This window comes from Oncorhynchus mykiss, chromosome 19 (genome assembly GCF_013265735.2).
Source record: "Oncorhynchus mykiss isolate Arlee chromosome 19, USDA_OmykA_1.1, whole genome shotgun sequence".
Classification (NCBI taxonomy): Eukaryota; Metazoa; Chordata; class Actinopteri; order Salmoniformes; family Salmonidae; genus Oncorhynchus; species Oncorhynchus mykiss.
The window spans coordinates 16,165,480-16,192,626 of NC_048583.1; the positions used below are offsets into that span (position 1 = coordinate 16,165,480).

General features: G+C 42.9%; 3 protein-coding genes, 1 long non-coding RNA gene and 1 pseudogene across 10 annotated transcripts in view; 3 read left to right on the plus strand and 2 right to left on the minus strand.

Annotated features, from left to right (window-relative positions):
* Nucleotides 1-27,147, minus strand: part of LOC110498461 (zinc finger and SCAN domain-containing protein 2) — a 771,911-nt gene that overhangs the window by 496,323 nt on the left and 248,441 nt on the right. For 2 of the 6 annotated variants that reach the window (XM_036953702.1, XM_036953701.1), the window contains exon 1: nt 6,688-7,447. The exons of 2 other annotated variants lie outside the window; for them this stretch is intronic. In XM_036953702.1, the coding sequence (XP_036809597.1) occupies nt 6,688-6,970 (283 nt within the window). In that variant the 5' untranslated portion in view covers nt 6,971-7,447. Of the gene's footprint in view, nt 1-116; nt 229-647; nt 813-5,773; nt 5,948-6,149; nt 6,281-6,687; nt 7,468-27,147 lie in introns of those variants that run through there. 2 more of the 6 variants (XM_021575178.2, XM_036953712.1) reach the window with 2 other exon arrangements.
* LOC110498465 (zinc finger protein 34) overlaps nt 1-27,147 on the plus strand; it is a 210,005-nt gene that overhangs the window by 131,743 nt on the left and 51,115 nt on the right. The gene's annotated exons all lie outside the window — the stretch shown is intronic.
* LOC110498508 (zinc finger protein with KRAB and SCAN domains 8-like) overlaps nt 1-27,147 on the plus strand; it is a 116,181-nt gene that overhangs the window by 69,774 nt on the left and 19,260 nt on the right. The window lies entirely within an intron of this gene.
* Nucleotides 115-15,129, plus strand: LOC118941350. The gene is made up of 3 exons (XR_005037596.1): nt 115-230; nt 4,938-4,940; nt 15,086-15,129. It is a non-coding gene; the product is annotated as an uncharacterized LOC118941350 (long non-coding RNA).
* Nucleotides 12,753-26,287, minus strand: LOC110498490 (annotated as a pseudogene).

The following is a 27,147-nucleotide window of genomic DNA, read 5'->3' on the forward strand; positions in this document are numbered from 1 at the left end:
GTATTGATTTAATTTTATGAACGAAGAAAATAAATAAATTAATAATAATAGCAAGGTGCATCACTATTCCCAGAAGATCTATTACTGTATGTAGGTTATATGTATTTCTCCCTTACCTTGTTCCCCCATCTTTATTCCACTCAGCAGGTCAATGCTCTCTGGTTCGTCTTCTATCGTCTCCTCTTTGACCAGCAGCAGATCAGGCTTCCCATCCTCCATGTCTACTGACTGTAAGAGATACAGAGTGAGAGGATGTTGGATCAAGAAATCTGATATAAACACCCTGCTATGGAACATCTGATTGGGCAATGAGGGATTGCTATGAATACTATGCAAACATGTTAGTTGATGTGATACTATGTAAACGTGTTAGTTGATTTGATTACTTGACACTCATTAAGGGTTTGATAATTCAAGGGCATGGTCCCACACTTTAGATAAAATGTATCAAGACCTGGGCCTGTATTTACAAAGAGTCTCAGAGTAAAAGTGCTGATTGAGGACCAGGTCCTCACCTGTCTACATAGTCTTTTTCACATGATCTAAAAGGAAAAACTGATCCTAAATCAGCACTCCTACTCTGAGAGGCTTTGTGGATACAGGCACTGACCTAATACCATTCAGACAGAGGTTCACAGTGGGCTCACCTCAGTGAGATTGTGTGTGGTCCTGTGCTGCTCAGCTGGTTCCTCTGTGGGTTCAGGAGGAGGTGTAGTCTGGTTGTCCTCTGTGATCATGGTCCCCTCAGGTTTCCCCAGAACCTCCTCACACCCCTCCTCCTTCACCAGCAGCACCTCTGGACCCTCCTCCTCCTGGAATAGACAGGTGATACAGATTACACAGACATACAGGTACTTTCCACATGGAGTGTTTACCCATTCCCCCTACATTTGAGTCCTGTACTGTAGTTACAGAATGACTTCATTGTTGTTAAATCCATCATGGTGGACATAAATATGATGTTTTGGGTACATTTGAGTCAGCTATGATAAGTCAAAAGTCAGACAAACCTGACTAAACTATTTTGACATGTACAGTAGGTGTTTGTTAGTGTGTGAGTATGTGTTGGTATATGTAGTAAGTGTATATTTGTTCTAAAGCACTGTCGGGAGTATGCAGAATAGGGTGAGATCAGATGTGATGTATACTAAAGAGAGTCTCAATAAAAGTCTGAATTAAAAATCCCATTTTGTATTTATGAAACAAACAAGTTTTAAATACACCATCTAAAAACCACACATAGACGTCTCAACTAAAAATATGCATGAACTTGATGAACTGCATTCATTTTCTCATTAAAGGGTCTTGGGGAAAAAATTAAGTAGTTGAATGGAAGTAATGAAAGTAATGAAATAGGCATTTGTGAACATCATATAGCCTACACAGTACAAACACAATATGTAACAATTTTTAGGATATAAATCACAATATCTGGATGCAATATTCTACTCAGGAATATTCAACATTGAAATCAGTTGCCCTTGTGGATCTTTTCTGCTAAAAATATATTTTGTCTTTAATGCAGGATTTAATAATCAATACGTCAGAAGCTATCGAGTAGAATGGTTACTTTCTATGTTTAACAATGCCTTGCAAAGTATTCATCCACCTTGGCATTTTTCCTATTTTGTTGCATTACAACCTGTAATTTCAATTGATTTTTATTTGGATTTCATGTAATGGACATACACAAAATAGTCCAAATTGGTGGAGTGAAAAAAATAACTTGTTTCAATTTTTTTTTTTAAACAACAGAAAAGTGGTGTGTGCGTGCATATGTATTCACCTTCTTTGCTATGAAGCCCCTAAATAAGACCTGGTGCAACCAATTACCAATTACAGAATTAGTTAATTAAAGTCCACCTGTGTGCAATCTAAGTGTCACATGATCTCAGTATATATGCACACCTGTTCTGAAAGGCCCCAGAGTCTGCAACACCACAAAGCAAGTGGCACCACCAAGACCTAGGAGCTCTCCAAACAGGTCAGGGACAAAGTTGTGGAGACATACAGATCAGGGATGGCTAAAAAAAAAAATATCTAAAACTTTGAACATCCCACGGAGCGCCGTTAAATCAATTATTAAAAGAAAGATGGAAAGAATATGAAACTACAACAAACCCGCCCAACAAAACTCACGGACCAGGCAATGAGGGCATTAATCAGAGAGGCAACAAAGAGACCAAATATAACCCTGAAGGAGCTGCAAAGCTCCACAGCGGAGATCGGAGTATCTGCCCATAGGACCACTTTAAGCCGTACACTCCACAGAGCAGAAAAAACCCATTGCTTAAAGAAAAAAATAAGCAAACACTTTGGTGTTTGCGAAAGGCATCTGGGAGACCCCCAAAACATATGAAACAAGGTACTCTGGTCAGATGAGAGTAAGATTTTTGCTTTTTGGCCATCATGTCTGGCACAAACCCAACACCTCATCACCCTGAGAATCCAATCCCCACAGTGAAGCATGGTGGTGGCAGCATCATGTTGTGGGGATGTTTTTCATCGGTAGGGACTGGGAAACTGGTCAGAACTGAAGGAATGATGGATTGCGCTAAATATAGGGAAATTCTTAAAGGAAACCTGTTTCAGTCTTCCAGAGATTTGAGACTAGGACGGAGGTTCACCTTCCAGCATGACAACGACCATAAGCATACTGCTAAAGCAACACTTGAGTGGTTTAAGGGAAAACATTTAAATGTCTTGGAATTGCCTCAATCCAATTGAGAATCTGTGGTATGACTTAAAGATTGCTGTACACCAGCAGGACCCATCCAACTTGAAGGAACAAAAGTCCCAGTGGCAAAATAATTGGCAAAAGTCCCATTGGCTAGATGTGACAAGCTTATAGAGACATACACCAAGAGACTTGCAGCTGCAAAAGATTGCTCTACAAAGTTTTGACTTTGGGGGGTGAAAAGTTATGCACGATCAAGTTCATTTTTTTTGTCTCTTTTTTTCACAAAAATATATTTTGCATCTTCAAAGTGGTAGGCATGTTGTGTAAATCAAATGATACAACCCCCCCCCAAAAAAATCTAATTTAATTCCAGGTTGTAAGACAACAAAATAGGAAAAATGCCAAGGGGGGGTGAATACTTTCGCAAGCAAGGCTTTCTCCCGTGTGAACCCTATGGTGCCTCTTCAGGCCACCAAACTGGACAAAGTGCATGTGACACTGGGTACAGCTGAAGGATTTCTCTCCTGTGTGGACCCTCTGGTGGATCTCCACCTTCTGGAGGCAGCTGAAGCCTTTGTTACAGAACATGCAGAGGAACCGCAACTCTTTACTGTTGCACCCCTTCCCCACGCCTTGGCCCTTTGAGTTCCATAACTGATCGAATAGGACGCGGTCGTGTGAATCGGAAGGTGCCATCGACGTGGAAACTGGGTCGCGATTCCTGAACGAGTGTAAAGGGGAGTGGGTCGGGATGTTTAGATTTGTCTCCAAGCTTCCCCTGTAATCTAAAATCTCTGCCCTGTGAGTGTCGGTCTCCTAGGTGACTATCTGCATTCCATTTGGGCGGAGCCTCGCCCTCCACTTTCACAGTCACCTCTACGATTACAACCTCCCCTTATCTATGCACCCTTCAGAGTACACGCTACTACTGTACTGGTTGCAGACCTCTCTAGACAGATCAGTCTGTCTCTAAACCCAAGGATATGTTGCCAGGGTCCATCTCTGTAGCGTAAGAACAAGACAGATCATCACCTTCAGCAGGGAATAAACATGTTGGTCCACCAGCCACTCAGATTGATTTACCCTTAAATATTTTTTGGGACAGTAAAGTTACACCAACAAAACACAACAAAAAAAACAGATGCTTTGTAATGTTTCTAAAAATGTTGTATGTATTACTAGTAAGACGTACGTAATGTGGTACATTGAATAATAACATTTTATGTGACCTGAGTCACATAAATCAAAAATATCAGATGAGACAAACATTTTCACCTTCCCCTTTGAGGGCGGGAGGTTACCGTGGTAGCGCCTTTGAGATTGAGTCTGACTAGTAGAAGCGTTGTCTTCTCTTCTCTAGCAGTTGAAACTCAAACATAGAAAAACAACCTAGCTTATGAACAAAATGTAAATAGCCAAGAAACACAAGGACAAAGTCTCACTTCAATACTTTCGTTTCAAGTAAATTAAACCAACTTTTATGTCAGTGCACAGCTCTTCTAAAAAATGGTACATTTCACTCAGCTCTTCACGTGCGCACAGCCTCCAGCAAGGCAGTGTTGCAGCGCGAGTTGGAATAGGCTATATAGGATTCGTAGTTCTTTGACTTTGTGCGATTAATTTACCAGCTATGAAACAAAGCGTTGGAAATACTTCAACTACTGCAGCATTTATTTTACTATACTTGACTATTTATAGCGGCAGGGTAGCCTAGTGGTTAGAGCGTTGGACTAGTAACCGGAAGGCTGCGAGTTCAAACCCCCGAGCTGACAAGGTACAAATCTGTCGTTCTGCCCCTGAACAGGCAGTTAACCCACTGTTCCCAGGCCGTCATTGAAAATAAGAATTTGTTCTTAACTGACTTGCCTGGTTAAATAAAGGTAAAAAAAAATAAAAATAAAAAATATTCACAAAAGCGAGTGAAAAGCTCGCACTGTGGAGCCCTGACCACCCGTCAACGTGGCTAGTGAAATAGACATCTTACCAACCAATGCCAAAATCTACCTGCATTTGGCAGGTGACGCCAGTATCTAATGCGTCACCATGAACTGTCCTCTGGCTCTTCACGTATCCACCTTTACCCGGGACCTAAGCAGGTTCGGATCCAGAATTCTAAATAATATCACGGGTCTTGGTTATATGTAATTTTAACTGACTTAACCGGAATGAGCCATACAGATCTGAACGCGACTGCTGCAGTAGAGAGAGGAAAATGTGATTATTTATGACGCTGCTCTTGCTTTTCATGAGAGTGGAGCATGTAGCTGGTTGTTATTGGCCAATCATAAGTCATCAAGGCGGATGTAGGCTACAGTCGTAGGGCCTCGCTACGTGACAAAAGTTAGGAGATATCTAATCAATGGAAGATGGAATTAAAATAACGGAACTAAATGTTGAAGGACAAGGATAGGCTACAACGACCAAGAGCCAACAGGTAGGCTGCTACTTAATATTCTGAATGGAGTTTTTGTTATTTGTACCTGTAGGATGAGAAAGCACGCACTGCCGCCTTAATTAGCCTAGCTAGTTAGTGAGCTTCTTCCAGTTTGATGCAGTCATAGATACTACATAATCATATTTAATGATAAATAACCTAGCTACGGCAGCTATTAGTCTACTATAGCGCGAGTCGGCTTGGTTGGTTGCCTACTCACCTCTTCCTCCCTCCTCCACTTGTCACTCGCTCACAGTACGGCCCCTCCCCCACCTGCTTGAGTGGCACCTCTCTCATCCTTCCTCCCCTGCTTTATCAGCTCCCGTTAATAAAGTAGTTTAAAACAAAAGGGGTCTGGATTTGACCAAGTCTATACGTAACGGGTCTAGTTGTCCTCAGGTCCGTTTAAAACAGGTCTCCATATTTTTTTCATGTATTTTTGCATATTGGGACAGGGTGTTAAAGCCCCAGTTCCATTTTGGAACAGGCCTAATTTTTGGGACCTGTGAAGACCTCTAGCAGTGGGGCAGCCCAGTGGCAACAGACCCAGTCTTTCTGGTTCTGATCTGTTGTCATATCCTGTGTGTAAGAGCCTGTGTGTTACAGTCATAGTCTCTGTGTCTCTCTGACTTGAGGTTGGTATTCAGCGTTCCACTGACCTCCGTGATGCTGCGTCGGGGCCTGGCCGGTGGGGTGTTGGGGAGGTCCTCTGTGGCTACAGGGGGCGCCACTCCAGCCGCTGCTCCAGTCTGGATGTCTCTGTTGTGTCTTGGGTCCTTTCCTTCAGTCCCTTCCTGCTTGACCCCAGGACCTGCTGCCTCTGCATCTCCAGACTGACACAAGAAGAGAGGAGGTTATTACCGGTACATGAGATGAATTGGATAACAATGTCATAGGGAAGTCTCACAAGCTCCCCTGTGGCAGATAAATGAAGATGTACATGTAAGCAAATGAATAGCAGAGGGAATCATTTCTAAAATAAAACGGGCCACATTTGATCTCCTGTCATTTTTACTGTTATGTTATGACACTAACCTCTATCACGATAACGTGCTGTGGTGAGGTTCCACTCCCCTCATCAACAGTGATTGGTTGGTCATCTCTCCATGTATTGTGTCCTGCTGGCTTCACAAAGCTCCTGTGGCCTCCAGTGAGATGTCCTTCACCTGAGAGAGTGATTGGGGGGAAAGTGGTGGTTAAGTGAGTTACTGTCAATGCGCAAGGCTATATTGTCCACTATTGACACTGTCTACAATTGGCAAGGATGGAAGGTAAGACTACTCATCACTTCTTGATATATTATTTATTGATTATTTTCCATGCCTCACATTATTTTAATTGAGTATGAAAATAGGAAAGTCAGTAAATCAAGTATCTGGTTAGAAAATGAGTGTCTTTGTGAAATTAGAATTTGTTCTTAATTGACCTGCCTGGTAAATAAATATTTTTACAAGATAGCTAAGTAATTAGGGGAAGTATGGCATACTATCCAAAAACTGGCCAAGACCCAATTCTGGGTAACACATCTTAACATATGCGCACAGGGGAGCCCCGCAGCCTCTGCAAAATGTACCTCTTGCCATGCCTCTGTATCGGTCGAGGATCTTGACACTACTGGGACGACTGGCGAGGACGCGCTCTCTCATTGTCCTATCTGCGCGGTCCCGTGCCACCTTCAGTTCCAATAGTTGTTGTTTCCTCCGCAATCCCCTGTTTTCTTTCTGGCTTTGCGAAATTTCCAGACGAAGCACTGCATAGTCGTCGTCTACGAGTTTACAGATCTCTGTCACTGCTGCATTTGCTAACACCTCCATGATGGAGGCTATTTGAGTGTGAAAAACCATACAGTTAGCCATTGTTAGCTAACAGCTAGATAGCGTTACCTATTAGATAACTATCAACCAAGTCCTGTCTCCAACACGAATTAAAGAATATATGAGACAAGTATGTGATATTGTGCAGTTAAAGTATTAATATTTTGAGTTCCAGTGTGTTAATAAGCGTCTATATAACAATAAAAACGATAACGTGGAAATTATTCTTGGTCACTGTTCACTTCCGCTCACAGTGACGCGCAGTTCGCATACGTTTCGTTCTTCTTCTATGGTGTTATGGCTGTCCGCAAACATTTTTTAGAGGTGCATACCGCTTCTTACTGTACGGGTGGTAAACTATACAAGTATAAAATAAATCCATTGTAGGACTGGGGGGGAAAAAAACGACATCATCCAAAAAAACAAACATTCCAATTCAAGTCACATCGTCACACAGACGACAAAGGCTCAGGGGCCTGTGAGCTCGACTTGCAGGAGCTCACCGGAGCCAAAGAGGACGAGAGGCCCAACTCTGCGGAAAATCTATCTCCCTCCAGCAGGTGGCGTTTTTTCGTTTCTCCCACCAAGCAAGGAGTTTTTGTGTGGAGGTCAATGAGGGTGTCGAATTTGGTCAACAAAAAATGTAAATTGGCGTATATGCTACATTAGGTTTATTTGATCAAATATAATTTTTGCAATGCTTACGTTAAGTGTACTGATATAAGTAGGACACGTGACATCCCGGCAACTTTATTTCAGAGTTGTCTCGAGATTTCTTTGCATATTCATGGTTGAGGCTAATAGCATAGCATCTCTCTCCATATAGTACAGGCGGTTGACGTCAACAACCCTCATCGAATATTCAAAAAAGTATTACAATAATGAATTATCCACAAATACAAAAAGGATAGATGGGAGCTTGACAACAAAGACTCCCATTGTTAGGGCGGAGAGACATGTAATCTTGTCAGTATATCCATATTCTTTCGGTAGCTGAGCACTGGTGGCTCAGTTTCTCTACTGCAAGAGCTCCTGTACCTCTTATATAATATTAGTTCATAAGTATTGTGGAGCTCATGCACCTAAATATAAACAATACCGGCACCCAAAATGAGTTTAGGCACATATTTCTGTCCAAGTCAAGCACTGTTTGACAGGATTTGTGCTGTGCAGTTTACGACCGTTGCAATAAATGCTACAAACTCCACCTTTTTAACATGCAATATATCTGGATACCTCGGTTGCCGGGGAACATTCACTGGTGTAGGCTCTACTACTATTGCTCCTTCAACTCTTCTCACCGCCTCCAGGTAGGACACATACTGGACAGACCTTACTCTTGCCACCTGTCTCCTTCACTCTAACAGGGCAATCCTGGAATTCAGGCCATGTTCGCCACCACAATTGCAGCATCTAACCTCCGCTGGCATATCGATACTCTTCCCTTTTGCATTCATGGCACTGACGGGGTTTGTGCATTTAGGCTTTTACGGGGTATCTCATATAGTTCAACTTTACATAAGGGAGAGACTCTTCATCAAAGAACAAAAGTGTGGATGAAATTTATTTCTTCGCTCCATCTACCATACGGGTCAGTCAAAGTGCACCAACCACTCCTCCTACTTCCTCAGGTATTACATCTGCACGTACTTTATGCGCCACCCCAGAGATAAGGGGGTGGCTTTGAAGATACATACACAAAACATTCCACTCATATCTTCTTGAGGTTCAAATCGTGCTGCTTCTGCTCCGCGGACACACAAAACATCTAAATAAGTCCACTTCTTGTGACCCTCACTGATGCTACTTCACCCAACGCAAACATTACATTTATCGAGATTTCAAAAGGATCTCCCAGGTTCCATTGTTCCAAAACCCTCACCAACTAAAAATGAGTCTGAGTTTCCAATTTTCCACCTCAACTTTACTTCTCGTTCCTTTCTTTTTCTCCACTGTAACTCACTCATTATCACTCTCCATGCTCTCTTCCCCCACAGTTTCAAACAATACATAGGTTTTTTGCCATCTTTCTTCCTCCATCTCTAAGATTGGTCGTTTCATTTTTTTTGTTTAAGATTGGTCGTTTCATTTTTTTCATTTTTTTGTTTGTTTCATGGTTCATTTTTGATGACTAACCAGGTTTCCATCTAACATTTTTATGCCAGTAAAGTACATGTCAGATAAAAAAAAATGTCATGACAGGCTTGATGGAAACAGAACACTTTTCAAATGTCAATGAAACAAACTACGCTAGACAGCATTCATGCCCTGGTGGGGGCTGAAGAAGGGATTTTTACTCTTCCTATTTGGCATAATGGCGGTCTACAAACAAAAGTTGTAGGTACATGCCTACTGTATTGGCTATGTATCCGCCTACTTTAGTATGAATTCATAACATTTTGTGAAAAAATTGCCCTACAAACTAACCCTACACCCATTAAAAACTCAATTATTCCACCACTTTGGCCCTATCTGATCCTACACCAGGCCTGTAGCCTGGGAAGACAAGACACTATTGTTGAAAACACCTTGTAACTCTTCTGCAGTAAAACCTTGTACACCCAAGTACTTCTCTGCAGCTGCCACCACATCTAACCTCTGTGATTTCAGTTCCATTCCAGCGTTACAGTTGACAAACATGGGCATGAACACCAAAAAAACGAATCTAGGAATCTCTTTCCTTTACAATGCTGCCACATGACCTTAAGCTTGACACCTAAAACACTGCAATGGGTTCGGTACAAAAGCTCTCACGGGATAACTGATACATTGTCTTTATCTGGTCAAGACTATACATCAAAACTCAGTAGTACAGACAGTGTCTTCTGTTTCACCACGCTCTCCGCCGGGTCTGCATCACACCAAACGGTGGGCGCCACAGACCCCGGGAATCTCCAAGCATTGATTATGCAAGAATGGGCTGCCAGTGTCTTCTGTTTCACCACGCTCTCTGCCGGGTCTGCATCGCACCAAACGGTGGGTGCCACAGACCCCGGGAATCTTCAACTTCAGTTGACCCTCCTCAACACTTTTCGCCATTCCAATTATCACTCCTTTCAACGACACTTCACATAACTATAATATGTCAGCTAAAGAATGGTTCCCCAGATTGTGTACATCTCAAGCTACACTGCTACGATTTCTCCACGTTGTGGACACTCCTGTGTCTGATCAGGCTAGTCAGGAAGGAGAAGCTCTTGTAACACAGCTTACACTTGAAGGGCCTCTCCTTAGTGTGAAATTGGGCCTATTAGAGAGGCTATTATAAGTATTTTACGCATGGTTTATTATGTACAGTGGAATTTAAAAGATGAACAGAAAGCTGATATTTTGCTTCTAAGTAAGATATTAGACAAGGTTTTAGAATTATTTGCGGGTAGTGCAGCATATTTAGGTTCAGGAAGAAGTAAATGCAAAATTATATTTAATTCAAAATATCTGTTTACAGGTCCACAACAATTTGCAAGTTTTTCTCTTTCAGAAACTTTAAATACAGCAAATGTCACTGTAAATGTTTAAAATATTTTGCCAACACCTCCAGAGACATTTGATCAAGGTTGCCATTGCTATTTCCTTTATAAATGGCCTTGGCCTAATTCCAATACTTAAAGTATACACCATAAAAGGTCAATGATGGGCGTTTTAGTTTTAATGCTTGTTCACGTGCACTCAGTTTCAAGACAGGTCTGATTTATAATGGGAAACATGCATATGTTTATAAATATTTTTTGTATGTGCGCTCTCTTTTCAGACATGCGACACACAGATAGTATGAAATGTACCCAACAATTACAAATGAGGCCCTTGATGCGGGGCCAAGGTTTGTGACCAGCTGCTTCAGAGCTCCAGAAATAATTACGTCAGTCAGCACAGAGTTACTTTTGTATTTAATTTCAACAATATCGTCATACACTCACAACTTCAAGTTTAGTACTTTTATTGCACAAAACGATACAATCGTGGCCAAAAGTTGAGAGAATGACACAAATATTAATTGTCACAAAGTTTGCTGCTTCAGTGTCTTTAGATATTTTTTGTCAGATGTTACTATGGAATATTGAAGTATAATTACAAGCATTTTATAAGTGTCAAAGGCTTTTTTTGCCACTACATGAAGTTGATGCAAAGAGTCAATATTTGCAGTGTTGACCCTTCTTTTCCAGACCTCTGCAATCTGCCCTGGCATGCTGTCAATTAACTTCTGGGCCACATCCTGACTGATGGCAGCCCATTCTTGCATAATCAATGCTTGGAGTTTGTCAGAATTTGTGGGGTTTTGTTGGTCCACCAGCCTCTTGAGGATTGACCGCAAGTTCTCAATGGGATTGAGGTCTGGGGAGTTTCCTGGCCATGGACCCAAAATATGATGTTTTGTTCCCTGAGCCACTTAGTTATAACTTTTGCCTTATGGCAAGGTGCTCCATCATGCTGGAAAAGGCATTGTTCGTCACCAAACTGTTCCTGGATGGTTGGGAGAAGTTGCTCTCGGAGGATGTGTTGGTACCATTCTTTATTCATGGCTGTGTTCTTAGGCAAAATTGTGAGTGAGCCCACTCCCTTGGCTGAGAAGCAACCCCGCACATGAATGGTCTCAGGATGCTTTACTGTTGGCATGACACGGGACTGATGGTAGCACTTACCTTGTCTTTTCCGGACAAGCTTTTTTCCGGATGCCCCAAACAATCGGAAAGGGGATTCATCAGAGAAAATGACTTTACCCCAGTCCTCAGCAGTCCAATCCCTGTACCTTTTGCAGAATATCTGTCTGTTCCTGATGTTTTTCCTGGAGAGAAGTGGCTTTTTTGCTGCCCTTCTTGACACCAGGCCATCCTCCAAAAGTTGACAGAGGAAGAACAATGATTCCAAGCACCACCCTCCTTTTGAAGCTTCCAGTCTGTTATTCAAACTCAATCAGCATGACAGAGTGATTTCCAGCCGTGTCCTCATCAACACTCACACCTGTGTTAACGAGAGAATCACTGACATGATGTTAGCTGGTCCTTTTGTGGCAGGGCTGAAATGCAGTGGAAATGTTTTTTTGTGATTCAGTTCATTTGAATGGCAAAGAAGGACTTTGCAATTAATTGCAATTCATCCGATCACTTCATAACATTCTGAAGCATATGCAAATTGCCATCATACAAACTGAGGCAGAAGACTTTGTAAAAATTAATATTTGTGTCATTCTCAAAACTTTTGGCAACGACTGTTGAATAACTTTACTAACACTTTACCTTCAAGAAGAAAAAGAAACACACACCTATATAGGCGAGGTGCTGGCTAATGGAGTAGAAAACCTGAAAATAAAGGAGAACCGCACACTCTAGGAGCTCAGATGCAAAACATTTAATATCCAACGTTTCAACAGCCAAGCTGTCTTCATCAGGGTGTAATCACAAACACTGCGGGATGACTCGTTTATAGAGTGTCAAAAGACACACCGGTGTCTGTAATCATGGCCAAGTGTGGCCTAATATCACTGGTTAATTCTCACATATTAAAATGGCAGACAAAGATCAGCATACAAAAAACAAATGGATAGCATACGATCATAGATTCATTTTAGACGACACAAGCTTACAAATGATTACAATGGCAAAAGTTACAATAATCACAAGAATGGCTTCAGATCAAAGTCTGCGTTGAGACCGAAGGGAGCAAGGGTCTTTAAATTAAAGATCTAGGCACCCTCTCGTTTTAACAATAAATTATCAAGATCACCCCCTCTCCTAGGGAGGGTGACATGTTCGATGCCAATATAACGCAGAGACGAAATCGAGTGGTTTGCTTCCAAAAAGTGGGCCGCAACTGGGTAAGTCGAGTTTTTGCACCTAATGGTGCTACGATGCTCTGAGATACGTACTTTTAATTTGCGCTTTGTTTTACCCACATCATTTTTTACCACAAGGACAAGTTATCAGATAAATAACTGCCTTAGTGGAGCACATAATAACAACTTTGATTGGGATCTATTTCCCTGTTTTTGGGTGTTTGAAGGATCAACATGCCATTGCATTGAGCACAACCATTACACTTGTAATTTCCATCCAGTACGGGCACAAATAGACATCGTTCGGGAATATCTTGGGGTGGTAAATCAGTGTACCAATTGATCTCTGAGATTTCTGCCCCGCGAGAATACGACCAAGGGAAGGTCCGAAAACACATTACCGAGATTATTATCGGATTTTAGAATGTGCCAATGATTGAACGATTCCCTTAATTTGTTCAGTGCACTTTGAATAGCGGGTAGTTAGAACGCAAGAAGGCGTCTTTTTGCGAAACTGACCTTGAAAAAGGTCATGTCTCGTTTTGTTTTGGATTTTCTCAATGGCAATATTAATCTGATCATTTTTGTACACCCTCTCCTTGAATTTTCTTTGCGTCTCAGCCATATTTCTGTCGAAATCTGATTGTTTTTTGCAAATTCTTTTGATTCGACCGAATTGGCTGTAGGTAAAACTATTTTTCAAGAGAAGTGGGTGACAACTGTCAGCCCTCAACAAACTGTTACGATCAGTAGGTTTCCTGTAAAGATCCGTGTATAAAACACTTTACCTTCAAACTAACTATTGTGCTAAATTACTAAAATGTAAATGTACAACATATCACTATGCGTATTCTGAGGTACCTCCTCGCTGAGAACCTCTTCCCCTTGTGGACCTCCAGGTGCATGTTCAGCTGGTGGGAGAACCTCTTCTCACATTGGGGCAGCTGAAGGATTTCTACCCTGTGTGGACTCTCTGGTGCCTCTTCAGGCTGGAGGAGTGGGAGAAACTAGCTCGGCACAGGTGGCAGCCGAATGGTTTCTCCCCTGTGTGGACCCTCTGGTGCCTCTTCAGGTTGGACGAGTCTGAGAAACTGGCTTGGCACAGGTTGCAGCCGAATGGCTTCTCCCCTGTGTGCATCCTCTGGTGGATCTCCACCTGTTTGGGGAAACTGAAGGCTTTCCCACAGAACGAACACTGGAATCGCTTCTCTTTGCCACCGGATCTACTGATAGCGTTACTACTACTGTCATTTGTCAATGGGCTTGTGTAGCCATTTAGTGTTGAGGCACTGGCATTGTCTGAGGTCTGGTTTAACATTAGGAGAGTGTGAGGAGGATTAAGGCCAGGGACTGTCTGTGTTGTCACAGGGTCCATGTTCCAGTTGATGGATCCTATAGAAGGCAGGCTGAAGGCAGCACCAGTTAGCGGGTTAACCTGAGGCGCCATCAGTCTCTCTGAATCACAACTATAGGAGCAGGACGGAGCATCGGTAGCCGAATCTGTTCTTAGACAGACACCTCCTCGTGCCCGCAGACCAAATCTACACCTCGCCCTGGTCTCAGCTAGTCTGTTGTCATGGAGACTACGTTCGGTTGTTGTTTTGTGTTCGGTTGTCTGTTTCTGGTTGTGGTTAACAATGTTGTTCCCCAGCCCAGAGTTGAGGACGCTGTCCCATCCACTGACTTCCACTATGTCGCCTCTGGTCCTGACCTGCTCAGTGGTGATGTCCCTTGGGCCCTTGGTTGCACCTGTTGGGGTCTGGGAATCCAAGCTGGCTGCCCAGTCTCCTCTGTTAGCATCCAACCAACCACCTGCAGGAAGAGGTTAGAAAACAGACTTTACAAACATGGCTTTTTTGTTGTTGTCAATAACTTGGTCATGTTTGTACATTGCAATGTGTGTTCTACTGATTTCATTTTATGAATGAAGAGAAAAACAATTGCCAGGCGCATCACTATTCCCATTGATGATATATTACTGTATGTAGGCTATATGTATTTGTCCCTTACCTTGCTCCCCCATCTTTAGTCCACTCAGCAGGTCAATGCTCTCTGGTTCTTCCTCAATTGTCTCCTCTTTGACCAGCAGCAGATCAAGATTCCCATCCTCCATGTCTACTGACTGTAAGATATGTTAGTACTAGTACTAGGCAAACTGCTAGTTGATTTGATTTATTGACCCTCTTTAATGGTTTAGTAATTCAAAAGACATGGTCCCACACTTACGACTAAATTTATCAAGACCTGGACCCATATCTACAAATAGTCTGAGTAAGAGTGCTGTTATTTATTATGATCTAAAAGGCTAAACTGATCTGAGAAGCTTTGTGGATACAGGCCCTGACCTAATACCATTCAGACAGTAGTTTACAGTGGGCTCACCTCAGTGAGACTGTGTGTGGTCCTGTGCTGCTCAGCTGGTTCCTCTGTGGGTTCAGGAGGAGGTGTAGTCTGGTTGTCCTCCATGACCATGGTCCCCTCAGGGTTCCCCAGACTCTCCTCACACCCCTCCTCCTTCACCAGCAGCACCTCTGGACCCTCCTCCTGGAAGAGACAGAATGATACAGATTACAGATTACACAGACAGAGTAGGTGTTTGTTAGTGTGTAGGTATACTTAGTAAGTGTATGATGGTTATAAAGTGCTGTCGGGTTTATGCAGAATAGATTGAGATCATATGTGATGTTTATTAAAGAGAATCTCAATGAAAGTCTTAGAATGAAAAGTCCCATTTTGTGTTTATTAAACAGAAACAAGTTTTAAATACTCCATATGAAAACCACACATACAGTTGAAGTCGGATGTTTACGTACACTTAAGTTGGTGTCATTAAAACTCGTTGTTCAACCACTCCACAAATGTCTTGTTAACAAACTCTAGTTTTGGCAAGTCAGTTAGGACATCTACTTTGTGCATGACACAAGTAATTATTCCAACAATTGTTTACAGAAAGATTATTTCACTTAATTCACTGTATCACAATTCCAATGGGTCAGAAGTTTACATACACTAAGTTGCTGTGCCTTTAAACAGCTTGGAAAATTCCAGAAAATGATGTCATGGCTTTAGAAGCCTCTGATAGGCTAATTGACATAATTTGAGTCAATTGGAGGTGTACCTGTGGATATATTTCAAGGCCTACCTTTAAACTCAGTGCCTCTTTGCTTGACATCATGGGAAAATCAAAAGAAATCATCCAAGACCTCAGAAAAATAATTGTAGACCTCCACAAGTCTGGTTCATCCTTGGGAGCAGTTTCCAAACCCCTGAAGGTACCACGTTCATCGGTACAAACAATAGTACACAAGTATAAACAACATGGGACCACGCAGCCGTCATACCTCTCAGGAAGGAGACGTGTTCTGTCTCCTAGAGATGAACGTACTTTGGTGCGAAAAGTGCAAATCAATCCCAAAACAACAGCAACGGACCTTGTGAAGATGCTGGGGGAAACGGGTACAAAAGTATCTATATCCACATAACCTGAAAGGCCGCTCAGCAAGGAAGAAGCCACTGCTCCAAAACCGCCATCAAAAAGCCAGACTATGGTTTGCAACTTCACATGGGGACAAAGATTGTACTTTTTGGAGAAATGTCCTCTGGTCTGATGAAACAAAAATAGAACTGTTTGGCCATAATGACCATCGTTATGTTTGGAAGAAAAAAGAGGAGGCTTGCAAGCCGAAGAACACCATCCCAACTGTGAAGCACGGGGGTGCCCGCATCATGTTATGGGGGTGCTTTGCTGCAGGAGGGCCTGGTGCACTAAACAAAATAGATGGCATCATGAAGATGGAATATGATGTTGATATACTGAAGCAACATCAAGACATCAGTCAGGAAATTAAAGCTCGGTCGCAAATGGGTCTTCCAAATGGACAATGACCCCAAGTGTACCTTCAAAGTTGTGGCAAAATGGCTTAAGAACAACAAAGTCAAGGTATTGGAGTGGCCATCACAAAGCCCTGACCTCAATCCTATAGAAAATTTGCGGGCAGAACTGAAAAAGCTTTTGCGAGCAAGGAGGCCTACAAACCTGACTCAGTTACACCAGGTCTGTCAGGAGGAATGGGCCACAATTCACCCAACTTATAGTGGGAAGCTTGTGGAAGGCTACCCGAAACATTTGACCGAAGTTAAACAATTTAAAGGCAATGCTACCAAATACTAATTGAGTGTATGTAAACTTCTGACCCACCAGGAATGTGATGAAAGAAATTAAAGCTGAAATAAATAATTCTCTACTGTTATTCTGACATTTCACATTCTTAAAATAAAGTGGTGATCATAACTGACCTAAGACAGGGAATTGTTACTTGGATTAAATGTCAGGAATTGTGAAACACTGAGTTGAAATGTATTTGGCTAAGGTGTATGTAAATGTCCGACTTCAACTGTATATTAAAGATACAAATTGGCTGAAAAGAACTGGCAGTAAAAAAAAATATCTTCATGAACTTAATTTTCTCATTAAAAGTGTCGTGGGGGGGGGGGGGAAAGTACTTGAATGGAAGTTATGAAACATGCATTTGAGAACATCATACAGCAGCGGTTTCCAACCTTTTCTAGCATAAGAGCTACTTTAAAAAAATGAAACATGTTCCAAGCTACAATTTTTTTTTTCTAGCTTTCAAATTGGCACGTTCTTCTCTGCCCTGCAACTCTTCCCTGGGTCCTTAGTGTATGAGAGAAATTTGTGTTCTCTCTAAATGTACTGGTAAATTCATGGTTAACAAACAACCAAGGGGGCCCTATAAAATCTGAGATTCCCCCCCCAAATTATGTAATGTTATATTTTTCCTGTTTTTTCACTCTTAAAACTACAATTGCTCATAGAGAAACAACGAAATCAAATGCTTAAATCACATCAGAACACTTTTTTTGGTCGGTCTGGAAGAAAACAAAAAAACAAATTCCCCTTTAATTGTGTGTCTAGCGAGTGAGGAATGTGCCGTCTAGCGATGGTTCTGTAATGCTGCTGCTCATTTCATGGCAAAGTATGCAAATAATAGATACAAACACAACATTTAATTGAGAAGGTTTTGGGGAAACTCAAAAGACAGTTATCACATCAACTGGCTACACAGAGTGAGACAAATGCCTGCACCATACAGACAGATGGGCAATATTGCTGAAAATGAATTGGCAGATATTGTGTTAAGTTTGGCTTTTTTAAGCCAATAGTGACTAACCAGGGGTGGGGATAATGTCAATGCAGCGTTGACTAGATAGTAGCTGGGAGCATGCTGTGTCTGATACTTGTGAGATTTGTTGGAACACATGAAAAAATCTGACCTCATCATGAGGGCCCGCAGTGGTTCACAGGTCTGTGACCCCCCCCCCCCCCCCCCCCCCCCCCCCCCCCGCGAGCAAAACATTTTAGAGGCCCCCCTCTTGACAGCAGAGAGGAACTTTTGTTTCAAATTCCTGCAATTCTACACATTTTGCCATTGGGCGTAGAAATAATGTTGCAGTTTTAAAGCAAGTCTACTGCAATTCTACACAATTCTCCACATTAGGTGGAGAAATGTCTGCCAATTGCCCAGCCCTGGCCTACATAGTACAAACACAACATGTAACAGACTGTTTAGACTTATATATGTCTTTATATATCACACAATGTCTGGATGCATTATTCTATCCAGGAATATTCAACACTGAAATCTGTGAATCTCCTTATTCCAAATGCATCTGTGGGTCTTTTCTACTGACAAAAATAAAAATGCATCATTGTCTTTAGTGAAGGGTTTGATCTCAAGTCAGAAGCTATCAGGTAAAATGGTAATTTTCTATGTTTCTATTGAGTGGAATGTTTTTTCTGCTGGTGTATCCTGAGGTAGGTCCTCTCCGAGAAGCTCTTCTCACACAGGGGGCAGCTGTAGGGTTTCTCCCCTGTGTGGCCCCTCTGGTGCCTCTTCAGGTCACCAGCCTGGGCGAAACGCATGTGACACTGGGTACAGCTGTAGGGTTTTTCTCCTGTGTGGACCATCTGGTGTCTCTTCAGGTGGCCAGCCTGGGTGAAGCGCATATGACACTGGGTACAACTAAATGGTTTCTCCCCTGTGTGGATCCTCTGGTGGATCTCCACCTTCTGGAGGCAGCTGAAGCCTTTGTTACAGAACATGCAGAGGAACTGTTTCTCTTTACTATTGCCTGATGTGGCTCCCCCTCCCTGAGCCTGGGCTCTAACCCTGTCGTTTGAGTTCAATACCTGATCGAAAAGGACGCGGCTGTGTGAATTGGAAGGCCCCATCGACGTGGACACTGGGTCGCTATCCCTGAGCGCGTGTAAAGGGGAGTGAGTAACGACATTTGGATTTGTCTCTAAGCTTTTCCTATAATCTAAGAAATCTCTGCCCTGTGAGTGTCCGTCTCCTAGGTGACTATCTGCATTCCATGTGGGAGGAGCGTCGCCCTCCACTTTCACAGTCACCTCATCTACCACTATACACTCCCCTTTCTTATCTAGGGACCCTTCAGAGTATAAACTACTACTGTACTGGTTCCAATCCTCTCTAGACTGATCAGTCTGTGTTTCTAAACCCAAGGATATGTTGCCAGGGTCCATCTCTGTAGCATAAGAACAAGACAGATCATCACCTCCGGTGTCTAACGCGTCACCATCCCTACAGGAATGAACTGTCCTCTGGCGAAATATCGGTAAACACTCTGAGCTAGAAGCAGGAGGACAGCCCAGTGGCCCCAGCCTCTCTGGGTCTGATCTGTGGTCAGATCCTGTGTGTAACAGCCTGCGTGTTACAGTTAAAGTGTTGGTATCTGTCTCTGTCTTGAGGACGGTGTTCAGGAGTCCACTGACCTCCGTGATGCTGTGTTGGGTTCTGGGCCGCGCTGAGGCGGTTGTGGGGTCCTTCGTGGCTACAGGGGGCACTCCAGCCAGTCCAGTCTCAATGTCATCACTGTGCCGTGGGTACTCCTCTCCTTTAGACCTCTCCAGTTTGACCCCAGGAGCTACAGCCTCTGTATCTGCAGACTGACACAAGAAGAGTGGAGGTTATTACCGGTAAATGAGTTGAATCGTTTAACAATGTCGTAGGGAAGTATCACAAGCTCCCCTATGGCAGATAAATAAGGATGTACATGTAAACAAGTGAATAGCTGAGGGTACCCTTTCTGAAATAAATGGGCCACATTTGATTTACAAAGTAACACATTTTTAATGCAGCACTATTACACTAACCTCTATGATAACTTGCTGGGTTGAGGTTCCACTCCCCTCATCAACAGTGATTGGTTGGTCATCTCTCCATGTATTGTGTCCCACTGGCTTCACAAAGCTCTTGTGGCCTCCAGGTAGATGTCCTTCACCTGAGAAAGTGATTGGGGGAAAAGAGATTGGTAGGTTAGCTACTGTCTGCTCAACGGTATAGACCCTTGTCTGTGTTTGCAAACATTGCCGCACGAGGGCGCAGGGTGTAATTTGGTTGCAGAACACAGGGAGTTCTCATAGAATGCCAGAAATAAAGAAAACATTTCACATGTTGCGTGTTGACCACGAATAACCTTTTGAGAGAAGCGAGAACGCGCAATCGAGAGGGCTAGAAAGCAGTTGCTTCGCTATCCTGAAAATACATGATCTAAGTGATTGACAGTTGGTATTCAGCAGTCAAAGTATGACTTATTTACTTTGAAGAACTACTCAAATTGATTTTGTCATACAGCATAGACAGCAGCTCTATAGAGGTTAGATGATGACTTGGAATGAAATAAGTCATCAAGTAAAACATGTTATTCAGGTAATGTGAATAAATGGTTAATAAGTGATAACCAGTAAAAGCAGTCAACTACCGTCGTGGGTATTTTATTAATTGTATAGCGTTCAACCCACATGATGCATAGCGCTAATCGTTCAGCAATGCCAGCCTGTAATACACTCCTGTCTCCGGTGGACCGACTCGTACATAAAGCAGCCTCTATTCAGGCTGCAAGGCATCGGTATTTTATTTTATTTTATGTTTGTGTGTGACGAAGACGATTAGTGATTAAGGCAGTAGCCTAACCTAGCCTGTTAACGTTAGCTAGCTACTAGTAGTGAATATAATTTTAGCTAAAAGTAATCTATAGAGATTTGAAACAATTTGCACCATGTCTAAGATACAAAAACTATCAGGAAGCGAATATTTAAAAACAAATAAAAAAATGAGATGAGAGGCATAATCTCTAAACCACAGAAATTAGCTGGTTAAATTGATAAACGTGCAGCAATGTCCATCAGCCGGTGTGAAGAATGACAAGCCTATGAGGACAGGCCATTCATTCGCCGAGAACGACGAGCCCCTGTTTGCTGATTCTTGCAGCGAAGTCCGAGACATGCACTTCCACCAATGATGACAGCTCTCTGGCTGGACAAGAACAAGTGGTCGCACCAGGCCCAGCCACACCTCCAAACAATGCCGGCGGAGACCCTACTATCTTCGACCCGGATTCAGATTCGTCGCTACCCGTCCCGGATGAGAGTGGTGGTGCTGCTGATAAATCCGACTGCCAGACAAAATAAATAGAAAAGATCCCAGTGAGTGGCCAACATATATGAATGGATCTTTACGGGATATGTTAGTGCAGGCTGGGCCACATCAGGAGGAGGAAGGGAATTTCCCAAGAAATTATGGGCAACGAAAGTTTTCGGTGGCCCACTACAATAGGAGGATGGCGAACAGGGAGAGAGTGGAAGAGACCATGGCTTGTCTATTCCAAGCAGAATGATGCAGCCTTCTGTTTTTGCTGCAAACTTTATTCACACGAGTGCAAATCTGAGCTGGTCAGGGATGGAATCAGGGACTGGAAGAATCGGTGACACCTCCTCAGCTCGCATGATAACTCCCATGACCACCTAGATAGTTTCTAGAGGTGGAAGGAGCTGGAGGCTGGTGTCCAGGCAAACTCAGATGATTTGAGGCCCATGGACAGCTACCGAGAGAAAACATAGCGGACTGCAATGAAGAACCACAGCAGAGGAAAGAGGCCACTCTAAGCGGAGACTAAATAAATAAATGCCGAAACTGAGGTTGAACAATAAAATTCGATTTGGTCATTGACAAAGCTTATTTTACACTGCTCCAGCGAAACAAGGCCCGTCATGCATTTATGAAAGCACTTGTTTCCAAAGCTCAAATGCTCTTACTGTTTTACAGTTCTACAGGAATATTAAAATATATTTTAAATATGTTACACTTTTTTTATTGTAATTGTAACAATTATGGTGTGGTGCCATGTGTTATAACAGATGGATTACTATTTGCCAGCAGCATATCACCCTGCATACCACTGCTGGCTTGCTTCTGAAGCTAAGCAGGGTTGGTCCTGGTCAGTCCCTGGATGGAAGACCAGATGCTGCTGGAAGTAATGTTGGAGGGCCAGTAGGAGGCACTATTTCCTCTGGTCTAAAAAAAATATCCCAGTGCCCAACAGCAGTGATTGGGGACACTGCCCTGTGAAGGGTACCGTCTTTCGGCTGGGACGATAAACAGGTGTCCTGACTCTCTGCGGTCATTAAGGGTAGCCTAGTGGTTAGAGCATTGGACTAGTAACTGGAAGGTTGTGAGTTCAAACCCCCGAGCTGACAAGGTACAAATCTGTCGTTCTGCCCCTGAACAGGCAGTTAACCCACTGTTCCCAGGCCGTCATTGAAAATAAGAATTTGTTCTTAACTGACTTGCCTGGTTAAATAAAGGTAAAATAAAAAAAAAATAAAAAAAAGATCCCATGGCACTTATCGTAAGAGTAAGGGTGTTAACCCCGGTGACCTGGCTAAATTCCCAATCTGGCCATCAAACCATCACGGTCACCTAATAATCCCCAGTTTACAATTGGCTCATTCATCCCCCCTCCTCTCCCCTGTAACTATTCCCCAGGTCGTTGCTGCAATTGAGAATGTGTTCTCAGCCAACTTACCTGGTAAAATAACGGATAAATACAATTAATAAGAAACTCAGTTTCCTACTATAGGTAGTAGATTGCAACATTGCAACTCTCCGATGCAGGGTTTAAAGTCAAATTATCTTCTGCCTGGTGAGGGACCTCCAAACAAATGTTATGGGCATAAACATAGAATGACATATAATTGGAGCCTATTTCTTCATCTCCCAAAAAATAAGTGGTACGCCTACCTGTTCGACAGACACAATTATCCTATCCATAGATGTCGGTACAGCCAAATACTCCAATACTGTCGCATGCACTGATTAAATACCTCTGTCTGGGAAGGGCTTGGTGTGTTTGACTTAAACCAGGGCTCGAATTGAGTGAGGTTATCACATATCCCATTTGCCCTTTTCGTTAACAAAGGCTATCTATTGTTTGCTTTATATTTTGAAATAAATACAAAACGAATCCAGATTATATCAAGCGTTCAATAACAATGCTCAACTCTGATGCCTTATGGTAGAAACAAGCTCAAAAATGCCAGCGAAAGAGTTGACCGACGCATATTTGGATATATTGATTCCACTCTATGACAATCTGAAGCTAAACTGCAGCCTATAATATTCGAGGAGATTTAAAAATGTGACTTTGCTATTCTGTCCTTATTAATTGAGCTTTTCTCTTTCTGAAAAGAGAATATGTTTGTTTAAACTTAGGCAGCTTTTAGGGAAGCACTTCTGTTGTTGGGTTATACCATAGACGAGTAGCCAGCAGTTGAAGCTTACAGTTTTCTGCATCAATAGAACCTCTGTCTGGGTGGAAAAGTAATTTTTGAAAGTGCCATGCTTAGATTCATACGGATGTCTAAGACGTAATTATTTTTGTCTCACCTAGGGCTGCAGAACGTACAGAGCATTGGTGATTTTATCAATGTAATCAGATTGAAAATATTACGCTGTTATTGACATTGAACTGATTATTTACCCTACTAACAAGGCCAAACCTATTGTGGTAGGGGAAGGGGGGAAGATTTGTCTCGCCTAGGGAGGCAGAACTGTCTGAATAATAAATAAATAAATAAATATATACATATATATATGTATATATATACATATATATACATATATATACACATATATATATATATATATATACATATATATACATATATATACACATATATATATATATATATATATATATATATATATATATATATATATATATATATATACACACACACACACACTGCTTTAAAAAATGAAGGTTACACTTAAACAACACAATGTAACTCCAAGTCAATCACACTTCTGTGAAATCAAACTGTCCACTTAGGAAGCAACACTGATTGACAATAAACTTCACATGCTGTTGTGCAAATGGAATAGACAACAGGTGGAAATTATAGGCAATTAGCAAGACACCCCCAATAAAGGAGTGGTTCTGCAGGTGGGGACCACAGACCACTTCTCAGTTCCTATGCTTCCTGGCTGATGTTTTGGTCACTTTTGAATGCTGGCGATGCTTTCACTCTAGTGGTAGCATGAGACGGAGTCTACAACCCACACAAGTGGCTCAGGTAGTGCAGCTCATCCAGGATGGCACATCAATGCGAGCTGTGGCAAGAAGGTTTGCTGTGTCTGTCAGCATAGTGTCCAGAGCATGGAGGCGCTACCAGGAGACAGGACAGTACATCAGGAGACGTGGAGGAGGCCGTAGGAGGGCAACAACCCAGCAGCAGGACCGCTACCTCCGCCTTTGTGCAAGGAGGAGCAGGAGGAGCACTGCCAGAGCCCTGCAAAATGACCTCCAGCAGGCCACAAATGTGCATGTGTCTGCTCAAACGGTCAGAAACAGACTCCATGAGGGTGGTATGAGGGTCCGACGTCCACAGGTGGGGGTTGTGCTTACAGCCCAACACCGTGCAGGACGTTTTTCATTTGCCAGAGAACACCAAGATTGACAAATTCGCCACTGGCGCCCTGTGCTCTTCACAGATGAAAGCAGGTTCACACTGAGCACGTGACAGACGTGACAGTCTGGAGACGCCGTGGAGAACGTTCTGCTGCCTGCAACATCCTCCAGCATGACCGGTTTGGCGGTGGGTCAGTCATGGTGTGGGGTGGCATTTCTTTGGGGGGCCGCACAGCCAGAGGTAGCCTGACTGCCATTAGGTACCGAGATGAGATCCTCAGACCACTTGTGAGACCATATGCTGGTGCGGTTGGCCATGGGTTCCTCCTAATGCAAGACAATGCTAGACCTCATGTGGCTGGAGTGTGTCAGCAGTTCCTGCAAGAGGAAGGCATTGATGCTATGGACTGGCCCGCCCGTTCCCCTGACCTGAATCCAATTGAGCACATCTGGGACATCATGTCTCGCTCCATCCACCACCGCCATGTTGCACCACAGACTGTCCAGGAGTTGGCGGATGCTTTAGTCCAGGTCTGGGAGGAGATCCCTCAGGAGACCATCCGCCACCTCATCAGGAGCATGCCCAGGCGTTGTAGGGAGGTCATACAGGCACATGGAGGCCACACACACTACTGAGCCTCATTTTGACTTGTTTTAAGGACATTACATCAAAGTTGGATCAGCCTGTAGTGTGGTTTTCCACTTTCATTTTGAGTGTGACTCCAAATCCAGACCTCCGTGGGTTGATAAATTTGATTTCCATTGATCATTTTTGTGTAATTTTGTTGTCAGCACATTCAGCTATGTAAAGAAAAAAGTATTTAATAAGAATATTTCATTCATTCAGATCTAGGATGTGTTATTTTAGTGTTCCCTTTATTTTTTTGAGCAGTGTATATATATCACTACCATTCTAGGGTGGCTAACGCTACTTCCTGATGTTGCCAGGAGTAGACAGACTCACTTTGTGTGCAACATCCAAAAGTTGTCCGAAAATGATGGTGGATTTTTTATATGACCAGCACGCACATTTTGTCCGTGTTTTCCCCACTGACGAGCCATTAAATCAAGTTAAGGAAGAAACTGAAGCCTTTGCAGCCTGAATGGAGGATGTTTTATGTACCAGCCGGTCCATAGGGGGCAAGTTTATTGCTAACTGAATACATTAAAGTCGGACGTAAGATGACAAACAATGTAAAAGGCCGGTTGGGCTAGGCTATATATGAACGGCGACAGCCACCGCAGGCTCCGCCTTCTGCTAAATGTACCTCTTGTCATTCCTTTGTATCGGTCGAGGATCTTGACACTACTGGGACGACTGGCGAGGACGCGCTCTCGCATTATTCTCTCTGCGCGCTCCCGTGCCACCTTCAGTTCCAGTAGCTGTAGTTTCCTCCGCAATCCTCTGTTTTCTTTCTTGCTTTGAGTTATTTCCAAACGAAACACTGCATAGTCGTCGTCTACGACTTTACAGATCTCTGCCACGGCTGCATTCGCTAGCACCTCCATGATGGAGGCTATTTGAGTGTGAAAAACCATACAGTTAACGTTAGCCATTTTTAGCTAACCAACAGCCAGCTAGCATCTATACAAAGCCCCGTGATCAACGCGAATTAAGAACTGCCTGGGGTAATTATGCGATTCTGTGCAGTTAAAAGTGTCACCGTTTTAGTTCCAGGGTGTTAATAAACGTCTAAATAACATCAATATAAACGCTTGTTTCTGGTCACTGTTCACTTCCGCTCTTCTTCTTTAAAGTTTTATGGCCGACTACACCTATTGGTGTATTGCAGCCACCTACTGTCTTCTTTGATTTTATGGTGGTCCAAAAACAAATGCTATAGGTCCATGCTGCCACCTACTGTTTTGGATGTATATCAGCCCAAGTAATTAACTAAATCAAATAAACAAGAACAAAACTCAAAATACTCCTTAATTCGGGATCTGGGACCTGAGAAGGAAGAGCATCTTAGGACAGTACGTTTTGCAATGTATCGGCAGTGAAGTCCTGGAAACTCCGAAACATTTCAGCTCCAGTTTCTTTGACTCTGTTTGTTTATGCAGTACAATTAATCATATATGAGATAAACACCCTAAAATTCACCTTCACAATCAGCATATCAGTCTTCAGCTCCACTCTCTCATTCAACTACTTCACGTGTCACTGTGTAGATGACCTGCTGTATAGCCCTGACCCTTGCCACTTCATACTCCTTTACCCTAACCGGGGAATTGGGAATGTGGTTGCCATCACAATTATAACATCATCCACCCTCAGATTCTTCAACATTCCTTCAGCACACACTTGATACATGTCCATAGTTTTTGCAATTCCGGCAAAACAGCGGCTTGGATACAGAAGCTCTCACCGCAGACATAACATATCCCATCTTCACATGTGAAGGGAGATACTCTTCGTCAAACATCAATAATACCGACAGGCTTTCTTCTTTCCCCCATCCAGTACACGGCGTGCTCCAACTACTCCTCGTAAACCACGAAGCCTCCACATTTCGGGGCGGCAGGTAGCCTAGAGGTTAGTGTTGGGCCAGTTACCGAAAGGATGCAACAATTCAAGTTCTGTCAATGATGTTTGGCTTGTAATGTGATGTGATTGATCTGAAGCCAAATCGACACTGACTTCCCTTTCCCTTGA